Source organism: Colobus angolensis, unplaced genomic scaffold (genome assembly GCF_000951035.1).
Source record: "Colobus angolensis palliatus isolate OR3802 unplaced genomic scaffold, Cang.pa_1.0 Scaffold151, whole genome shotgun sequence".
Classification (NCBI taxonomy): Eukaryota; Metazoa; Chordata; class Mammalia; order Primates; family Cercopithecidae; genus Colobus; species Colobus angolensis.
The window spans coordinates 724,715-744,318 of NW_012114611.1; the positions used below are offsets into that span (position 1 = coordinate 724,715).

Genomic DNA, 19,604 nt, shown 5'->3' on the forward strand with positions numbered 1-19,604 from the left:
AGCCAGGATGATCTCGATCTCCTGACCTCGTGATCCGCCCGTCTCGGCCTCCCAAAGTGCTGGGATTACAGGCTTGAGCCACCGCGCCCAGCCTTTTGTTTGTTTTTTGAGAGAGTCTTGCTTTATCACCCAGGCTGGAGTACAGTGGCGCTATCTTGGCTCACTGCAACTTCCACTTACCAGGTTCAAGCGATCCTCCCGCCTCAGTCTCCCCAGTAGCCGAAACTACAGGTGCACACCAACGTGCCTGGTGGCTAATTTTTGTGTTTTTAATAGAGACAGGGTTTCTCCATGTTGCCCAGGCCAGTCTTGAACTCCTGGCCTCAAATGATCCACTTGCCTCAGCTACCCAAAGTGCTGGGATTACAGGCATGAACTACCACATCTGGCCAAAGTGATGTTTTAATACATGAATACATTGTGGAATTATCAAATCAGGCTAATTAATATAAGTAGGCTTTCCTTGAATCCCTCTTCCTTTCTCAATTGTGTTCCTTTGTTATTTAATAATACCCTGTTCTTTTTTTTCCAAAGGACTTACCACTGTGTGTGTGTGTATGTGTATGTATGTATATTTGTGTGCTTCTGTTTTTAGTGTCTAAACTGTAAGCGTCTGAGAGCAGATATTATGTCTGTTTTGGTTATTTCTTTCATTACTTTTTCTCTAGTGCTTGGAACATAGTAGACAGCGATAAGTATTTCTTGAATTAAAATGTCAGCTTCTCTGAATTTCTCTCTGAAATGGAGAAAGGGAGAAGCAGAATAGTATGTATTACATTATCTCATTTTTGTTACTTTAAAACTCAAATATGAGTTGCAAATATTTTCTCCCACTCCATGGGACATTTTTACTTTGTTGATAATGTTCTTTTTCTTTTTCTTCATGAGACAGAGACTCACTCTGTCGCCCAGGCTGGAGGGCAGTGGTGCAATCTTGGCTCACTGCAACCTCCGCCTCCCAGGTTCAAGCGATTCTCCTGCCTCAGCCTCCTCAGTAGCTGGAGTTACAGGTGCCCACCACCACGTCCAGCTAATTTTTGTATTTTTAGTAGAGACGGGGTTTCACCATGTTGTCCAGGCTGGTCTTGAACTCCTGACCTCAAGTGATCCACCCACCTCGGCCTCTCAAAGTGCTGGGATTACAGTCATGAGCCACTACACTCGGCCTGTTGATAGTGTTCTTTGATGCGCAAAAGTTTTTTTGTTTTTGTTTGTTTTGTTTTGTTTTTTTGAGACACAGTCTTGCCCTGTTGCCAAGGCTGGAGTATAGTGGCACAATCTCGGCTCACTGCAACCTCCGCCTCCCGGGTTCAAATGATTCAGCAGCCTCAGCCTCCTGAGTAACTGGGATTACAGGTGCCTACCACCACACCCAGCTAATTTTTGTGTTTTTAGTAGCGACAAAGTTTCATCATATTGGCCAGGCTGGTTTTGAACTCCTGACCTCACGTGATCCACCCACCTTGTCCTCCAAAGTGCTGAAATTACAGGCATGAGCCACTGCGCCAACCCTCAGAAAAGTTTTTAATTTTGTTGAAGTCTAGTTTATTTTTTCTTTTGTGCCTGTGCTTTTGGTGTTGTATTCCAATGAGGCATTACTAAATCTTGTAATGATGAGATGATCAAAAGATAATAAAAAATTAAAATAAGATAAAAAATAAGAAAAACAAAAATAAGAAAGAAAAACGACAAAAAATAAATTTCAAAAAATCATTGCCAAATCCAATGTCATGAGACTTTTTCCCTATGTTTCAACCAAGAGTTTTATAGTTTTAGCTTTTATAGTTAGGTCTTTGATCCATTTGACTTAATTTTTGTATATGGTAGTCCAATTTCATTTTTTTGCATGTGGCTATCTGGTTTTCCCGGCACCATTTGTTGAAAAGATTTTACTTTCCCCACTGGATGGTCTTGGCACTCTTGTCAAAAAATTATTTGACCCTACATGTAACGGTTTATTTCTGGGCTGTGTGTTCTATTCCATTGGTCTATATATCTGTGTTTATGCTGGTACCATACTGTTTTGTTTTAACTGTGGTAAAATACACAGTATATAACATAAAATTTACCATTTTAACCACTTTCTTTTTTTTTTTTTTGAGACCGAGTCTCACTCTGTTGCCCAGGCTGGAGTGCGGTGGTGTGATCTCAGCTTACTGCAGTCTCCACCTCCTGGGTTCAAAGGATTCTCATGCCTCAGCCTCTCGAGTAGCTGGGACTACAGGCATGAGCCACCATGCCCAACTAATCTTTATATTTTTAGTAGAGATGGGGTTTTACCATGTTGGCCAGGCTGGTCTTGAACTCCTGACCTCAGGAGATCCACCCGCCTTGGCCTCCCAAAGTGCTGGGATTATAGGCATGAGCCACTGCACCTGGCCAACCACTTTTAAGAATACGGTTCAGTGGCATTAAGTACATTCATATTATTGTACGATCACTGCCACCTTCCCTTTTCATTATACATATACATTGTAATTTACCACTCCTCTGCTAATGGACATTCAGGTTGTTCTCAGTCTTTTACTGTTATATTTAATGCTGTGATAAATAATCTAATATGAAAATTTTTTTTAGTGTATCTATAGGATAAATTCTGGGAGCAGAAAGAATTGGTAAATTATAACATTTGTGCTTTTATAATTTTGGCAAATATTAAAGAAGGCGTAGACAAAATGCCTTCTATAAAGATTTTACCAATTTACCTTCCCACCAACAATGTAAGACAGAACCTGTTTCCCCATACCCTCACCAATGTTCCATATTAGCCTTTTTTGTTTGTTTATTTGTTTGTTTTAAACAGAAGTTCAGTGGCATAGTCACAGCTCACTGCAGCCTCAAACTCCTAACCTCAAGCAGTCCTATCACCTCCACTTCCCAAAGCACTGGGATTACAGGCATGAGCCACCCAACCCAACTGCATATTAGCTGTGTGCATTGTGTGTATGCACACGTGTGTGTGTGCGTGGTTTAAGGAGCAGAGTGTTTATTAGGCAAGAAACAAGGAAAAAGAAGCTTCCCCATACAGAGACACAGGGAGAAGGACTCCAAGCTGAGAAAGGGAACCTCTGCATATTAGCTTTTTAAGAAAATCTTTTCTGGCCGGATGCAGTGGCTCATGCCTATAATCCCAGCACTTTGGGAGGCTGAGGCAGGAGAATCACTTGAACCTGGGAGGCGGAGGTTGCAGTGAGCTGAGATCGCGCCACTACACTCCAGCCTGGGTGACAGAGTAAGACTCCATCTCAAAAAAAAAAAAAAAAAGAAAGAAAATATTTTCCTATTTGATAGGTAAAATGTTCTTAGCATTGTTTGAATTTGCATTTTGAGGTTGAACATCTTTTCTGTTTAAGAGCCATGAGACGTTCTTTTTGTGAACCGTATGTTTTTCTTTTTGTTTTTTTGAGACGGAGTGTGGTCTGTCACCCAGGCTGGAGTGCAGTGGTGCAGTCTTGGCTCACTGCAACCTCCATCTCCCGGGTTCAGGCGATTCTCATGCCTCAATCTCTCTAGTAGCTGGAATTTCAGGTGCCTGCCACCACGCCCGGCTAATTTTTGTATGTTTAGTAGAGACAGGGTTTTGCCAGGTTGGCGGGGCTGGTTTCCAACTCCTGACCTCACATGATCCGCCCACCTCCATCTCCCAAAGTGCTGGGATTACAGGCGTGAGGCACCGCACACAGCCGTGAACTGTATGTTTATATCTGCCTTTTTATTTATTCAGTTGTCATTTCCCTGTTGATTAGTAGTTATTTATATTCTAGGGAAATTAATTTTTTGTCTGTAATATAAGTTGCAAATATATTTTCAGCTTGTCAATTGAATCATAGCAGTTCTAATCCCACTTTCTTCCTAGTTATGGTCAATGAAGTGCCAGAAATTTTTGGTAGTCCTTTTACCCTACCCTATTAGAGAGTTCTGCTCAATTGCAGAGCAATATCTACATGGTGACTGAGATGCTTGTTAATATCTGACTATTAAAATTAGACAGTGATAGGATTGGGGGCTGGGCATGGTGGCTCACACCTGTAATCCCAGCACTTTGGGAGGCCAGGGCTGGTGGATCACTTGAGGTCAGGAGTTTGAGACCAGCCTGGCAAACTTGGTGAAACCCATCTCTACTAAAAAAAACAAAAATTAGCTGGGCATGGCAGCGCATACCTGTAATCCCAGCTACTCAGGAGAATCACTCGATCACTCGAACCCGGGAGACAGAGGTTGCAGTGAGCCGAGATTACACCACTGTACTCCAGCCTAGGGGACTGAGCAGGACTCTTCAAAAAAAAAAAAAAAGTGATAGAATTGGAAGACCCTTTATGTAATACTCTTTCTTGGCTGGGCATGGTGGCTCACACCTGTAATTTCAACACTTTGAGAGACTGAGACAGGAGGATCACTTGAGCTCAGAAGTTTGAGACCAGCTCAGCTTGGGCAACACAGCACGACCCTATATCTACTAAAAAAAATTTTTTTAAGTTAGTCAGGTATGATGGTAGATGTCTTTAGTCCCAGCTTCTTGCAAGGCTGAGGTGGAAGGATTGCTTGAGTCCTGGAGATAAAGGCTGGTTTTTTTTGTTTTTTTGTTTTTTTTTTGAGACAGGGTCTCACTCTGTAGCTCAGGCTAGAGTACAGTGGCGTGATCGTAGCTCACTGCAGCCTCAACCTCCTTGGCTCAAGGAATCCTCCTATCTCAGCCTCCCAAGTCACTGGGACTACAAGCGTGCACCACACCTAGCTAATTTTTGTATTTTTTGTAGAGACAGGGTTTTACTGTGTTACCCATCTGGTCTCGAACTTCTGGGTTCAAGTGATCAGCCCACCTCGGCCTCCCAAAGTGCTGGGATTACAGGTGTGAGCTATGGCACCAGGCCTGAGGCTGCTTTTTTTCTTCTTCTCTTACCTCCTACTCCAAATGCCGCCTTGTGAATTCTGAAATTCTACCTTTAGGCAGAGGACAGTGCCCTTTGAACAGGGCCCTTTTCTGAGGTGGGGCTCACTGAGATCTGCTAATGCAGGCCCAAGGAGAGGCACACAATGGTGATTCTCCACGTGATGGTGCTGACTTCAGTGCATGACTCAGAGGCCTGGAGGAAGCCAGGTTAAGGTTGTTCTGGGGCCAGGCGTGGTGACTCATGCCTGTAATCGCAGCACTTTGGGAGGCCAAGGCAGGCATATCTCTTGAGGCTAGGAGTTCGAGACAAGCCTGGTCAACATGGTGAAACCCTGTCTCTACTAAAAATGCAAAAATTAGCCAGGTGTGGTGGGGCATGCCTGTAATCCCAGCTACTCGGGAGGCCGGGGGATGAGAATCACTTGAATCGGGAAGCAGAGGTTGCAGTGAGCTGAGATCACACCACTGCACTCCAGTCTGGGTAACAGAGCAAGACTCTGTCTCAAAAAAAAGGTTGTTCTGGGTGGTCTGGAGATTTGTGCAGCTTGGACCTGCACAAATCTCCGGACCACTTAGCCTTTAAATGGAGAAAACCTGTTCCTCCTTGAAAAGGACTTTAATTTTTTTCTCAGAGGTCTTCCAATCCAAGTAATAAAAATAACAAAATGATAAAAGTAATAACAAGTAATTATTTATGAAATCTAAGATGTCATCAACTATAGGCTGTGCCACTATTTTTGCATGTCTAAGAAAAAATGCTCATTAAACTGATCAGTGCTTATCACAAACTTTTCTCACATATTACTCTTGTGCATATGTAAAATAATTTTTCCTTAAATGTCAAGCATAATGTAATCTTTTAAAAGAAATTTTAAGGTGGCATTTAAAACATATAGTAATAGCTGGGTGCAGTGGCTCAAGCCTGTAATCCCAGCACTTTGGAAGGCTGAGGCAGGTGGATCACATCAGATCAGGAGTTCGAGACCAGCCTGGCCAACATGGTGAAACCCTGTCTTTAGTATAAAATACAAAAATTAGCCAGGCATGGTGGTACATGCCTGTAATCTTAGCTACTTAACAGGCTGGGGTAGGAGAATGCTTGAACCCGGGAAGCAGAGATTACAGTGAGCCGAGATTGTGCCATTGCACTCCAGCTGGGCAACAAGAGTGAAAGTCTGCCTCAAACAAAACAAAACAAAACTAAACTATGTAGTACCATGAAATACTTTTAACTGAGTTAAAATGACAATATCAATAACTTATACTAAATTCAACATGTACAGGCAATGTGACTATCTCTCAAGATTAGAACAATTGTAAGATATCAGAGGCATAAATATGGGAGGGGAAATGTATATATTGGGATTAATGCATTGCTGTATGGACTTAACTAATTTCAAAATGTTTTTACACATGTGATTACATTTAATCTTCCCAGCAATCCTGAAAGTAGATTGTAACAACTTTCTAGATAAGGAAACTGAGACTTAGAGAGATTAAGTCACTTGCCAGAGATCACAGTTAATAAGCAGCAAAACTGGGGCTTAAAGCCTGGACTTTCTGTTCTATGCAATTGTTTCAGCATTTGACCTTATCCACTGGGATCTTGCTGTTATATCAGAGCAGATGACTGGAATAGCTGCAGGAAGTGAGGTCTGCTCTGATTTACAGCTTCTTCTGATAGCGTTGTTAAAAGCAACTGCTGGCAGAAATAGGTATGCAGACTGTTTTTTTGGGTTTGCTTGCTTGTTTGTTTTGAGTCTTGCTCTGTCACCTGGGCTAGAGTGTAACGGCGTGATCTCAGCTCACTGCAACCTCCACCTCCTGGGTTTGAGCGATTCTCGTGCTTCAGCCCCCCAGGTAGCTGGGATTATAGGTGTGCGTCACCATGCCTGGCTGATTTTTGTATTTTTAGTAGAGATGGGGTTTCACCATGCTGGCCAGGCTGGTCTTAAACTCCCAACCTCAGGCGATCCACCTGCCTCAGCCTCCCAAAGTGCTGGGATTACAGGTGTGAGCCACTTCACCCAGCCTAGAACTGGTTTTCTTAAAGATTGAAAGTGGCTGGGGGGCAGGGCCTGGTGGCTCATGCCTATAATCCCAGCATCTGGGGAGGCCGAGGCCAACAGATCACTTAAGCTTAGGAGTTTGAGACCGGCCTGGTCAACATGGTGAAACCCCGTCTCTACGAAAAATACAAAAAATTAGCCATGTGTTGGTGTGCACCTGTGGTCCCAGCTACTCAGGAGGATGAGGTGGTGGGATCACTTGAGCCCTGGAGGTGGAGGTTGCAGTGCAACAAGATCAAACTACTGAACTTCAGCCTGGGTGACAAAGAGAAATCCCATCTCAAAAAAAAAAGAAAAAGAAAAAAAGGAAGTGGCTGGGGTGATGGCTCACGCCTGTAATCTCAATACTTTAGGAGGCCGAAGCATGAGGATCACTTTAGCTCAGGAGTTTGAGACCAGCCTAGGCAACATGGCAAGACCCCATCTCTACAAAAATTTTTAAAAAACCAGATGTGGTGGTGTGCACTTATATAGTCCCAGCCACTCAGGAGGCTGAGACAGGAAGTTCGCTTGAGCCCGGGAGGTCAAGGCTGCAGTGAACTATGATGAACCATGGTTGTACCACTGTATTCCAGCCTGAGCAACAGAGTGAGACCCTGTCTCAAAAAAAAAAAAAAAAAAAAGCTGGGCACACACTTTGGGAGGCTGAGGCAGGTGGATCACTTGAGGTCAGGAGTTCAAGACCAGCCTGGCCAACATGGTAAAACCCCATCTCTACTAAAACTACAAAAATTAGTTGAGCATGGTGGTGGGTGCCTGTAATCCCAGCTGCTCTGGAGGCTGAGACAGGAGAATCGCTTGAACCCGGGAGGTAGAAGTTGCAGTGAGCCGAGATCACACCGCTGCACTGCAGCCTGGGCAACAAGAGTGAGACTTCATCTCAAAAAAAGATAAAAAATTGAAAGAGTAAAAATATAAGTTTAATTTGAGACATTCTTTCCCCCGCTTCTCTGAAGGTACCAGAAAGCAGCTGAAGAAACAAACATGGAGAAGAAGAGAACTGTAAGTATTCAGAAATTCCAGGGCACGTGGCACTTCTTGAGCAGAACTGTGTGGCCAGGCCACCTGCAGCCTCTGTGGGGCTTGGGTTCTGTGTCAGCTGAGTGGACATTTGTGCCAGCTGGTGTGATCTGTGAGCCATTTGCTCAGGACAGCTTGATTCAGTGCAGGGAATCTTATTTTTTCACTGCGTTTCTCCTTTTGAACCACTTTTTCTTTCCTGTGTTGAGTGAAGGACAAGAGACCAAGCGCTTGCCTGGGGTTAGTAAAGTGGCTTCTTCTCAAATGAGAACACAGGGTTTCCTAGGTAGTCTTCCTTTTTTCCGCATCAGACAATCAGAACTTCTACATCTGTGCATTTAAATGGTAGTAGCTGTGCAGCTGTTCTCATCTTCTGGGTTTTTTGTTTAAAGCAAACTTCTTGACCCAATCTAGTCAGCAAGTTTCCTAGCTGCAGGATCTATCAAAGACAAAAACCTCCAGAATAAACTCTCTGCTTTTACCCATTCTCTAGTCTCCATGCTTGCTAATTTCCAGTGAGGCTGAACAATACATGTCTTTTGAAATTTTGCTTGATTTAATCTTGTGAGGAAGAAAACTCATATGTTGGGGCAATAATTCCGTAATTTGGATGGCATTACAAAAACATCCTCCTGGCAGTTTTCAGTACCTAACCTATTTAAACTAGTGCATAATGTGTCCCTGTAAATTTGTTCTCTCTATGGCTGAGGTCCTTGACTTAATTTTCCTGTAATTAAAAAAATGGATCTCCTCTGGTGCATTATAAGAAAAAACTACCATTACTTTACTCAACTGCTGGTTTCTTCCCTCTTGCCTCTGTCTGTCCCCCCCACTACTTGCTCCTTTCTTTCTTCCTTCCCTTCACTCTTATCCATTTAACAAGTTTTCACTGAGCACATACTACATGCCAAGCACAGACTACATCCCAGCCCTTGTGGAATTTACATTCTAGTGCAAAAGACAGACAATAAAGAAATTGTGTCAGTAGGGCCAGGCATGGTGGCTCATGCCTATAATCCCAGTACTTTGGGAGCCCGAGGCAGGCAGATCACCTGAAGTTAGGAGTTGGGAGACCAGTCTGGCCAAGATGGTGAAACCTTGTCTTTACTAAAAATACAAAAATTAACTGAGTGTGGTGGCACATGCCTGTAATCCCAGCTACTCTGGAGGCTGAGGCAGGAGAATCAATTGAACCCGAGAGGCAGAGATTGCAGTAAGCCGAGATCGCGCCACTGCACTCCAGCCTGGGTGACAGAGTGAGACTCTGTCTCAAAACAATTTTTTTTAATTAAAAAAAGAAATTGTGTCAGTAGTGATTAGTGCTGTGGAACAGCAGGACGCAGGTAAGGAGGATAGAGTCTAGGGTGGTCAATGAAGGCCTGTGATGAGGAAACGGTTGAGCAGAGATTTGAGGACATGAGCCAGGGAGAAGAGTCAGGCAGAAGGAACCACTTGTGCGAATGTCCTCAGGCAAGAACGGTCTTGGTATGTTTGAGGAATACAAAGAGAAAGGTCAAATGGTGTCATTGTAAAGACCTGGGCTTTTTTTTTTTTTTTTTTTTTTTTTTGAGACGGAGTCTTGCTCTGTAGTCCGGGCTGGAGTGCAGTGGCCGGATCTCAGCTCACTGCAAGCTCCGCCTCCCGGGTTCGCGCCATTCTCCTGCCTCAGCCTCCGGAGTAGCTGGGACTACAGACGCCCGCCACCTCGCCCGGCTAGTTTTTTGTATTTTTTAGTAGAGATGGGGTTTCACTGTGTTAGCCAGGATGGTCTCGATCTCCTGACCTCGTGATCCGCCCGTCTCGGCCTCCCAAAGTGCTGGGATTACAGGCTTGAGCCACCGCGCCCGGCCAAGACCTGGGCTTTAACTCTGAATGCAAGGAGGCCTTTGGAGAGGGTTTATATGCAAAGGAGTGATGTGGTCTGACTTAAATTTTTAAAAAGAAGGAAGAGAAGGCTCTAATCCCAGCACTTTAGGAGGCCAAGGTGGGAGGATCACAGGAGGCTGAGGCGGGAGGATCGCTTGAGGCCAGGAGTTCAAGACTAGCCTGGGCAAACTAGCGAGACCCTGTCTCTCTATTTTTTAAATGTAAAAAAATAGAAGGAAGAGAATGTAGAGGAACAATAATGGCAGAACCATGGAGGCCAATTAAGAGACAATTATAATGATTTAGACCAGGTATACTATGGTTTGGACTAGAGTAGTAGCAGTATAGGTGTTGAGAAGTGGTCAGGATGTATGTTGAAGGTAGAGAGAAATAAGAATCAAGAATGGCAGCAGTGGCTCTACCACAGTGGCTTGTGTCTGTAATCCCAGAACTTTGGGAGGTCAGGGCAGGAGGATCACTTGAGGTGAGGAATTCAAGACCAGCCTGGGCAATATAGCAGACCCCATCTCTATTATAAAAAAAAAAATAAATAAAAGAATAGCAACAGTGTTTTCGGCTGAAACACAATTAAGTTAAAATACCGTTAATTGAGACGGGGAAGACTACAGTAAAGCAGATTTAGAGAGGGAGAAATAGTAGAAGCTCAGTTTTGCACATGTAAACTGTAACATGTTTTATTAAGACATCCAAATGGAAATGTCAGTAGGAACTTGGATACTATATAAAAATCTGGAATTGGAAGAGATGCCTGCTGCGGATAAAATGGACGTGTGTCAAAGTGTCAGTGGTACTTAAAGCTTTTTTTAAGCTTTGAGGTGCCTGAGATGAGGTAGGAAGTGAGTGTAGACAGAGAAGTGGTCTCATGACTTAGCTCAGGGGCACCTTGGCGTTTAAAGGTTGGAGATATAAGGAGTAACTAGCAGAGGAAACAAGTGCCAGAAGCCAAGTGAAGAAAGTGTTTCTAGAAGGGGAGTTAACAGAATCAAACACACAGATAAGCTGAGAACTGACCATCAGATTTGGCAACATGAAGGTCACTGGTCATCTCGTGTTGTTTGGGAGTGGTGGAATAGAGGCCTGAATTGGGCTAGGTTCAAGACAGTGGGATGAGAGAAGTTGACCCCATGAGTATAGACAGTCATCATGGAGCATCTCTTATGTTCCAGCTCCTGAAGACACAAGAAGAATGAGATGTATTCTCTGCCTCCAAGGGACTGTTTAGAATTTGGAAAATAGAATTACAATCCAGGTGTGATAAGTACCATATCAAATAAATAGAATGGGCTGGGGGAGAATTTAGGAGGGACCTGAACTGTGCCACATCTAGAAAGGCTTCCCAGAAGAGGCAGTGCCTGACTCAACCCTAAAGGACCAAGAGGAATTAGCTAAGCAGAGGCGACAGGGAGCGGCAGAGGCTTTGTGTTCTAGATGGAGGAAGCAGCACATGCACAGCATGAAGGCATAAGAGAACAGGCCTACTTGACAGATGAAAAGATGATTGTCGCATTCACCAAGATAGAGAATTCAAGAAAAGAAACAGGTTAGAGAATGAGGAGTGAAGGGAAGAAAGGGAAGACTTCAGGCCGGGTGCAGTGGCTCACATCTGTAATCCTGGCACTTTGGGAGGCTGAGGCGGATGGATCACCTGAGGTCAGGAGTTCGAGACCAGCTTGGCCAACATGGTGAAACCCCATCTCTACTAAAAATACAAAAAAAATTAGCCAGACGTGGTAGTGCACACCTGTAATTCCAGCTACTCGGGAGACTGAGGCAGGAGAATCGCTTGAACCCAGGAGGTGGAGGCTGTGGTGAGCCAAGATTGCACTACTGCACTCCAGCCTGGGTGACAGAGCAAGACTCCATCTCAAAAAAAAAAAAAGAAAGAAAGAAAGAAAAAGAAAAAAGAAAGGGAAGACTTCAACCTTAATCAAGGAGGAGTTTAGGATGCCTCTAGCACTTCCAGGTAGAATTGGTAGAAAAGGAGAGATATCTGTCTAGAGATAAGTTCTATAACTCTGTCTATATAGATACATAGTATATAGATCTATCTATATATTTTTTGATGTTATAATCTATATGGTGGGTGAAATCAGGATGGATAACATCATATGCAGAGAATATGTAATGTAAGCAAAACAGAGGACCTAAGACAAAAACGCTGAGGGACCCCACCATATAAGGGAAGGACAGAGGAGGGGAAATCTGTAAAAAAAAAAAAAAAAAAAGGAAAGAAAAAGAATTACTAAATTATGAAACTGAGTAGTGGCCAGATAAATGAGAACAAAACTTCTTTTTTTTGAGATGGAGTCTTGCTCTTTTGCCAGGCTGGAAGGCAGTGGCATGATCTTGGCTCACTGCAACCTCCGCCTCCTGGGTTCAAGCAATTCTCCTGCCTCAGCCTCCCAAGTAGCTGAGACTACAGGCGCATGCCAACGTGCCCACCTAATTTTTGTATTTTTAATAGAGACAGGGTTTCACCATATTGGCCAGGATGGTCTCGATCTCTTGACTTCATGATCCGCCCGCCTCGGCCTCCCAAAGTGCTGGGATTACAGACATGAGCCACTGCGCCCAGTGAAATCTTTTTTTTCATTATTGTTTTTTTCTACACCCTTCTTGCATCTCAAAATGGGAAGAAATCTAAGAAAAAGGGGTATCACAGAAAAGTTGGAAGCAGTTTTTACAAGGGAGAGTGATCAAATGCTATAGTGAGATCAAATAAAGCAGAAGCCTCCAGTGCATTTAGCAGTTGAGGTAAGTGGACATGAATAGGTATTTAAAGAAGAGGACGGGCATGGTGGCTCACACCTGTGATCCCCACACTTTGGGAGGCTGAGGTGGGAGGATCACTTGAGCCTGGGAGTTTGAGCCTGGGCAACATAGTGAGACCCCTCTCTGTAAAAATTTTAAAAATTTAGCTGGACGTGGTGGCATGGGCCTGTGGTCCCAGATACTTGGGAGGCAGAGGTGGGAGGATCACTTGAGCCCAGGAGGTCAAGGCTGCAGTGAGCCGTGATCATGCCACTGCACTGTAGCATGGGCAATAGAGCAAGACCTTGTCTCATAAATAAATAAATAAATAAATAATAAATAAATAAATAAATAAAATAGATAACAAAGAAGTAACTATGTGAAAAAATACTTAGCCTCACTGATGATCAGATAAATGTAAATTAAAGTAATAATGACATATAAATTGTAATCTAAATAGCTGGCAAATAATTTTGAACGATACAGATATTAATCAGTAGGGGAATGGTAATTGCATATAGAGTATAATATACTATATGGTTGTTAAGATTTTGGCCAGGCATGGCGGCTTACACCTGTAATCCCAGCACTTTGGGAGGCCAAGGCAGGTAGATCACCTGAGGGAGGTCAGGACCAGACCAGCCTGGCCAACATGGTGAAACCCTGTCTCTACTAATAATACAAAAATTAGCCGGCATGGTAGTACATTCCTGTAAGTCCAGCTACTTGAGAGGCTGAGGTAAGAGAATTGCTGCAACCTGGGAGGCAGAGGTTGCAGTGAACCGAGATCGTGCCACTACACTCTAGCCTGGGTGACAGAGTGAGACTCCGTCTCAAAAAAAAAAAGATTGCAGATTTTATGTATGGGCATGAAAATACATCAAAAGCACATTAAGTGATTAAATACAAAGTGTAGAACAGTAAGTGCAGTATGATTTTGTACAAAAAAAATACATATAGTGTACAAAATAGAAAAGAATGAGAACATATATACCATATAAACTGTCAGGAGTGGGTATCTAGTTTGGGAAAGGTGGGGAGTCAAGTAGGGAAAATGGCATGTATTGTAGCATCTATTCATGTCATGTACATATTTCTATATTGATTGAAAGTTTTCCCCCCAACAAGTTATTACTTTTGTAATTGAGAAAAATAATAAATTAAAAATAAGATAATGTTATGAACATATTAAAGAGACAGTTGGGGCTGAGCACAGTGGCTCATGCCTGTAATCCCAGCACTTCGGGAGGCTGAGGCGGGCAGATCACCCGCGGTTGGGAGTTCGAGACCAGCCTGGCCAACATGGAGAAACCCCATCTCTACTAAAAATACAGCATTAGCCAGGCATGGTGGTACATGCCTGTAATCCCAGCTACTTGGGAGACTGAGGCATGAGAATTGCTTTAACCCGGTAGGCGGAGGTTGCAGTGAGCCAAAATCACGCCATTGCACTCCAGCCTGTGCAACGAGAGCGTAACTCCATCTCAAAAAAATATATATATATATAGCCAGGCATGCTGACATACACCTGTAGTCCTAACTACTCAGGAGGCTGAGGTGGGAGGATCACTTAAGCCCAGGAAGTCAAACAGCTGCAGTGAGCTATGATTATGCCGCTGCATTTCATCCTGGGTGACAAAGCGAGACCCTGTCTCTAAAAAAAATTAAAATAAAATGAGATCATGCTGTCTTATAATTTGCTTTCTTTATTCAAAAGTATCCTATGAGCATCTTTTCATGTCAATAAGTATACTTTGATCACACGATATATATCTGAGAAAAAACAGTGTCCAGTTACCAAGGCAAAGTGATTGTCAGGGCTCCTGTGTGGTTACAGTAAGGGCAGGTGAAGTGAGAGACCTAGATGACTCATCCATTGTGTGGCACAAGACCTTATAGAGCCAAGAGTGCTGCTGGCAGTTAGGGTAGAACCAGCTTCTGGAGCTATTTTGTAATTCTCTCTTTTCCAGCAAGAAAACTTTTTAAGCTTCTTATATCTCTGATCCATACATTCTTCCCCCAATGGATCATTTTTGTAAACTAAAATGTAAACACTAGAATCAAGCAGTTGTTCTACAATTTTTTTTTCAAGCCTTGTTGCCACTTGATGAAGTGGCTCTCAGGGTATATTCAGAAGAGTAATAGGGTGAGAGACTTAATTCCCAAAATAGCTGCTAATCCTGTTTAATTCCTAGGTTGTTTGTCCTTTCTTTCTTAGTTGAAAGACCGGTGAGTAACAGACTACAGGAGAGAAGGTATTGGAGTTTGCAGTTTGTTGGGAAGGTGGTGCTGTTCAATTTACTTAGGAGTACAGTCCTTTAAAAGTACGGGACATTTAATTTTTTTTTTTTCTTTTTTTTTTGAGATAGAGTCTCGCTCTGTCACCCAGTACAGTGGAGCAATTTGGGCTCACTGCAACCTCTGCCTCCCGGGTTCAAGTGATTCTCCTGCCTCAGCCTCCCAAGTAGCTGGGACTACAGGCGCTTGCCACCACGCCCGGCTAATTTATATATTTTTAGTAGAGACACGGTTTCGCCATGTTGGCCAGGCTGGTCTCGAACTCCTGACCTCAGGTGATCCACCCGCCTCAGCCTCCCAAAGTGCTGGGATTACAGGTGTGAGCCACTGCGCCCAGCCGGGACATTTAATTTTCGACAAGCGTGTTTCCTCTATTGTGGAACAACAGTAACAATTTCCAGGATGTTTTCAGTCTGTTTATATGTATAAATTAATTCCATGTTTGGCCCTGGTGAATGTGAACTCTCTTAGATATGTAAATATGTGTCCTTTGATCATCTGAGTGATTGGTGATGGTATTTGCATTTGAAGCCTGCATATTTTACAACCAAAGGATCTGTAAAACAGTGAATTTCTTGATGACTGAGTTTTTGTTTTTTTGGGTTTTTTTTGGTTGGGGGATGGAGTCTCACTCTGTCACCCAGGCTGGAGTATAGTGGCACAGCCTTAGCTCACTGCAACCTCCACTTCCCAGATTCAAGCGATTCTCTCGCCTCAGCCTACCGAGTGACTGGGACTACAGGCGCACACCACTGCAGCCAGTTTTTTGTATTTTTTTTTTAGAGACGGGGATTTCACCATGTTGGTCAGGCTGGTCTCGAACTCCTGACCTCGTGATCCGCCCGCCTTGTCCTCCCAAAGTGCTGGGATTACAGGCGTGAGCCACCGTGCCCAGCCCCGATAACTGAGAATTTATACACAGATAAACTTGTAGAGAAGAGCAGGGAAAAAAAAAAAAAAGATTAAATTCTTATGTAAAAATAAAATTTGACTGTTCATATGCATGTAAATTATGTCAGATATAACTAAATATTTATGCAAATACTTGGAAAACTCTGGGGACTTCTCCAGGGTTCTACAAATAGTTTCAATCCTTGCTGCCACTATCCATAATTAATGGTATTGTATAGTTTCAGCTATCCTATATTTTTGTCTTATTTAAAAGAAAAAACCAGCAGAATTTACCATGTTATTTTATGGCAGGTAATGATGAACTTTGCTAATGTGTAGTTACAGCGTTTCAAGCACTTGTATTTTGCTTTTTCTTTCTTGTTTTTTTCCCCATTAATCTTTGGGTAAAAATCTCTTGTCTCTCATGTAACTATCATTAGAGCTGGGCTTGCCTTTCTTCTCATTTTGTCCTTATAAGGCCATCCTGTTTTATCACTTCCTGCTTCAGCTCCTGACTTTTTCTCTCTTCCCCTCTCCCTCTCCCTCTCCCTCTCCCTCTCCCGGGTGGATGCTTTCTCCATGTGGCAGGGCTGTAACTGTTCACAGCTGTCTGAAACAGCAGTGGACCAGGAGCAGCTTGGAGTTTTAACTTTCATTTTACAAAGAACAACATGTTTGAATGTTTCAACAGGCAAGTTATAACTGGCACCTACTTCTTGTTCTTCTAGAACACCGAAAATCTCTCCCAGCACTTTAGAAAGGGGACCCTGACTGTGTTAAAGAAGAAGTGGGAGAACCCAGGGCTGGGAGCAGAGTCTCACACAGACTCTCTACGGAACAGCAGCACTGAGATTAGGCACAGAGCGGACCATCCTCCTGCTGAAGTGACAAGCCACGCTGCTTCTGGAGCCGAAGCTGACCAAGAGGAACAAATCCACCCCAGATCTAGATTCAGGTCACCTCCTGAAGCCCTCGTTCAGGGTCGATATCCCCACATCAAGGACAGTGAGGATCTTAAAGACCACTCAACAGAAAGTAAAAAAATGGAAAATTGTCTAGGAGAATCCAGGCATGAAGTAGAAAAATCAGAAATCAGTGAAAACACAGAAGCTTCAGGCAAAATAGAGAAATATAATATTCCGCTGAACAGGCTTAAGATGATGTTTGAGAAAGGTGAACCAACTCAAACGAAGGTAAGAATTGGGTGGGTTTGAAACTTGAGAAAGCCAATTCAAGTACTAAACAAAGCTGTTTTTCCAGTCTAGCCATTTTGAGTACAGGCAAATATGTGGTCAGTATGTCTTTTGATTCCAGTTAGATAAGTTAATACGTCTCAAATGAATTATTTACATAGATGCTAAGATTTGTGAATCTCTGACCCAATTTCATGTTAAATCAAGTTCACACTGGGATTCAAATTGGTATCTAGAAATGAAGAGCGTTTAATACCGATTGGATGATGTGTTTTTGTACACTTGCCCTTTTAAATTGTCTTCCTGCGTTCTTTATCATTTGTAGCTCTGGGGGTGGAATTACTGCCGAATAGCTCTCTGCTTGGACACAGCTGCAGACTGAGTGTTAAGGCCAGAGTTTAACATTAAGACTGAGGCTTACTTGTCTCTGCTAGCTGAATCCCTTCTCTTCTTCTCAACTTCCTCATCTGTGCCTTCCAACAAATGTTTTCTGTCAGCTAAAATCCTCTCTCAGGCAAAATCAATGAAGATAGCCAGACTAGCTATAGCTTTTGGGAGTTTTGACTTGCAAATACACGGGGTTGCGTTTTCCTACAACTGCTAATGAAATTTGATCCTTCATGTGGATTGCAGACCTCGTCCCCAGAGGGAATTACTTAACTAGAAAATGAGTTACATATGCTGGTGATTTATAACACAATCCAGAGGCCACGGAGCTGGTAAATTTTTCCAGTTTTCTCATACTTTCCTATATATCTGGCTTTGTACATGGGGATGGTTCGTTACAACAGTCGTTATAATGAAATAAACAGACCTGTTGGGGAGCAAAGCCATCCCTACTCTATATTCCACCTAGATGGGAAAGCTGGATTTTTTTAAGCTAAATATTTGGCCCAAATCCCTGTGTTTGGAAAGTGATATAATAATATGAAGCATTCTTTCTGAGATAAAAAATAACTCATCCCGTAGTCTTCAGTTATGTTAGGTGTGATATTGTCAATCCCTTCCCATAACTTGCAATGTCAGTTATTTTCTGCTTAGAATTATGAAAGTTCTTGAATGTTTGGGGGTCATGTTTGAAGTTGTATGAGTTTTTGACGATTTGTAAAGCTAGAACACTTTTCTGTGCATGAGCTTTAGCTCTACTTTAACAGTGAAACCAGTTGGCAAGAGATGTAACCACAAAGCAGTTTTATAACTTTTCTTAACTCTCTTCCCTCTCAAGTTTTTAGACCTTTAGTCCTGCCAACTCCTCCTTTCCCCTTTATGGTTTTAATTTAATTTTTTTTTTATTTAAATAGAAGAAGAATTTTAAGTGGAAGGAAAAAATGTCAGAAATCCTAAATAGAGAGGAAGGGGCTTTGTTGTGACTCAAAGCACCATTGTAAGTCTCCTGCTCCCAGACCCTGCTAGGAACAGGACAGCTGATGTCATGCCAGTACACACAATGTAGATTCAGTGCAAAAGGCTGCTTGCATGTTGAAACTGGCCAAAGGTAGGAAATGACTGGGACTGTAGCAGACAAAAATGCTGATTATGTGTAAGGATATGGTGAGACACTTTTTCTCATAAATATCTAGTGAGATATGGGTCAGAACAAGCCTCTCTTTCTAAGCCTGTTTGGAGAGGAGAAAAACTTTCCATATAAGATACTACTAGGCCAGGCGTGGTGGCTCGTGCCTGTAATCCCAGCATTTTGGGAGGCAGAGGTTAGGGGATCACTTGTGTCCAGGAGTTTGAGACCAGCCTGGCCAACATAGTGAAATCCCGTCTCCACTAAAAATACAAAAGTTAGCCGGACATGGTGGCCTGTGCCGTTAGTCCCAGCTACTTGGGAGGCTGAGGCAGGAGAATGACTTGAACCTGGGAGGTGGAGGATGCAATGAGCCAAGATCATGCCACTACACTCCAGCCTGGGCAACAGAGTGAGACTCTGTCTCAAAAAATATATGAAAATAAAAATAGAGATCCTACTAGATGGCTGATAGCACTGGACAACCAGATTGATTGCTAAAGCTATAGGAAGATGGAAGAGCCTATATCTGTAATCCCAGAATTTAGGGAGGCCCAAGGCAGGAGGATTGCTTGTGCCAAGGAATTTGAGACCAGCCTGGGCAATATAGCCAGATCTCGTCTCTACTAAAAATTTAAAATTAGCCGGATGTGGTGGTATGCACCGATAGTCCCAGCTACTTAGGAGGCTGAGGCGGAAGATTGCTTGAGCATGAGAGTTTGAGGTTGCAGTGAGCCATGATCACCACTGCACTCCAGCCTGGGCAACACAGTAAGATCCCTGTCCCTTAAAAACAAGAAGAAGAAGATGGAAGAGACGTAAGATTCACCTGGGCTTCTAGGTTTCATTGCTTTTTTTGTGCCAGTTTTAATTTCCTGATTTGTCACTTAATGGACTGCTAAGGGAGTGGAAAACACAGCCACCCTTGGTTTTATTGCTGTTTCTAAATAAGCATCATTGGCCGGGCGCGGTGGCTCAAGCCTGTAATCCCAGCACTTTGGGAGGCCGAGATGGGTGGATCACAAGGTCAGGAGATCGAGACCATCCTGGCTAACCCGGTGAAACCCCGTCTCTACTAAAAAATACAAAAA

The 19,604-nt window shown here is 43.1% G+C and overlaps 1 protein-coding gene across 1 annotated transcript in view; it reads left to right on the forward strand.

The window, feature by feature from the left end:
* Positions 1–19,604, forward strand: part of LIMA1 (LIM domain and actin binding 1) — a 104,686-nt gene that overhangs the window by 46,310 nt on the left and 38,772 nt on the right. Inside the window, exons 3-4 of the mRNA XM_011936287.1 lie at positions 7,917–7,962; positions 16,536–17,011. Of these exons, the coding sequence (XP_011791677.1) occupies positions 7,917–7,962; positions 16,536–17,011 (522 nt within the window). The remainder of the gene's footprint in view (positions 1–7,916; positions 7,963–16,535; positions 17,012–19,604) is intronic.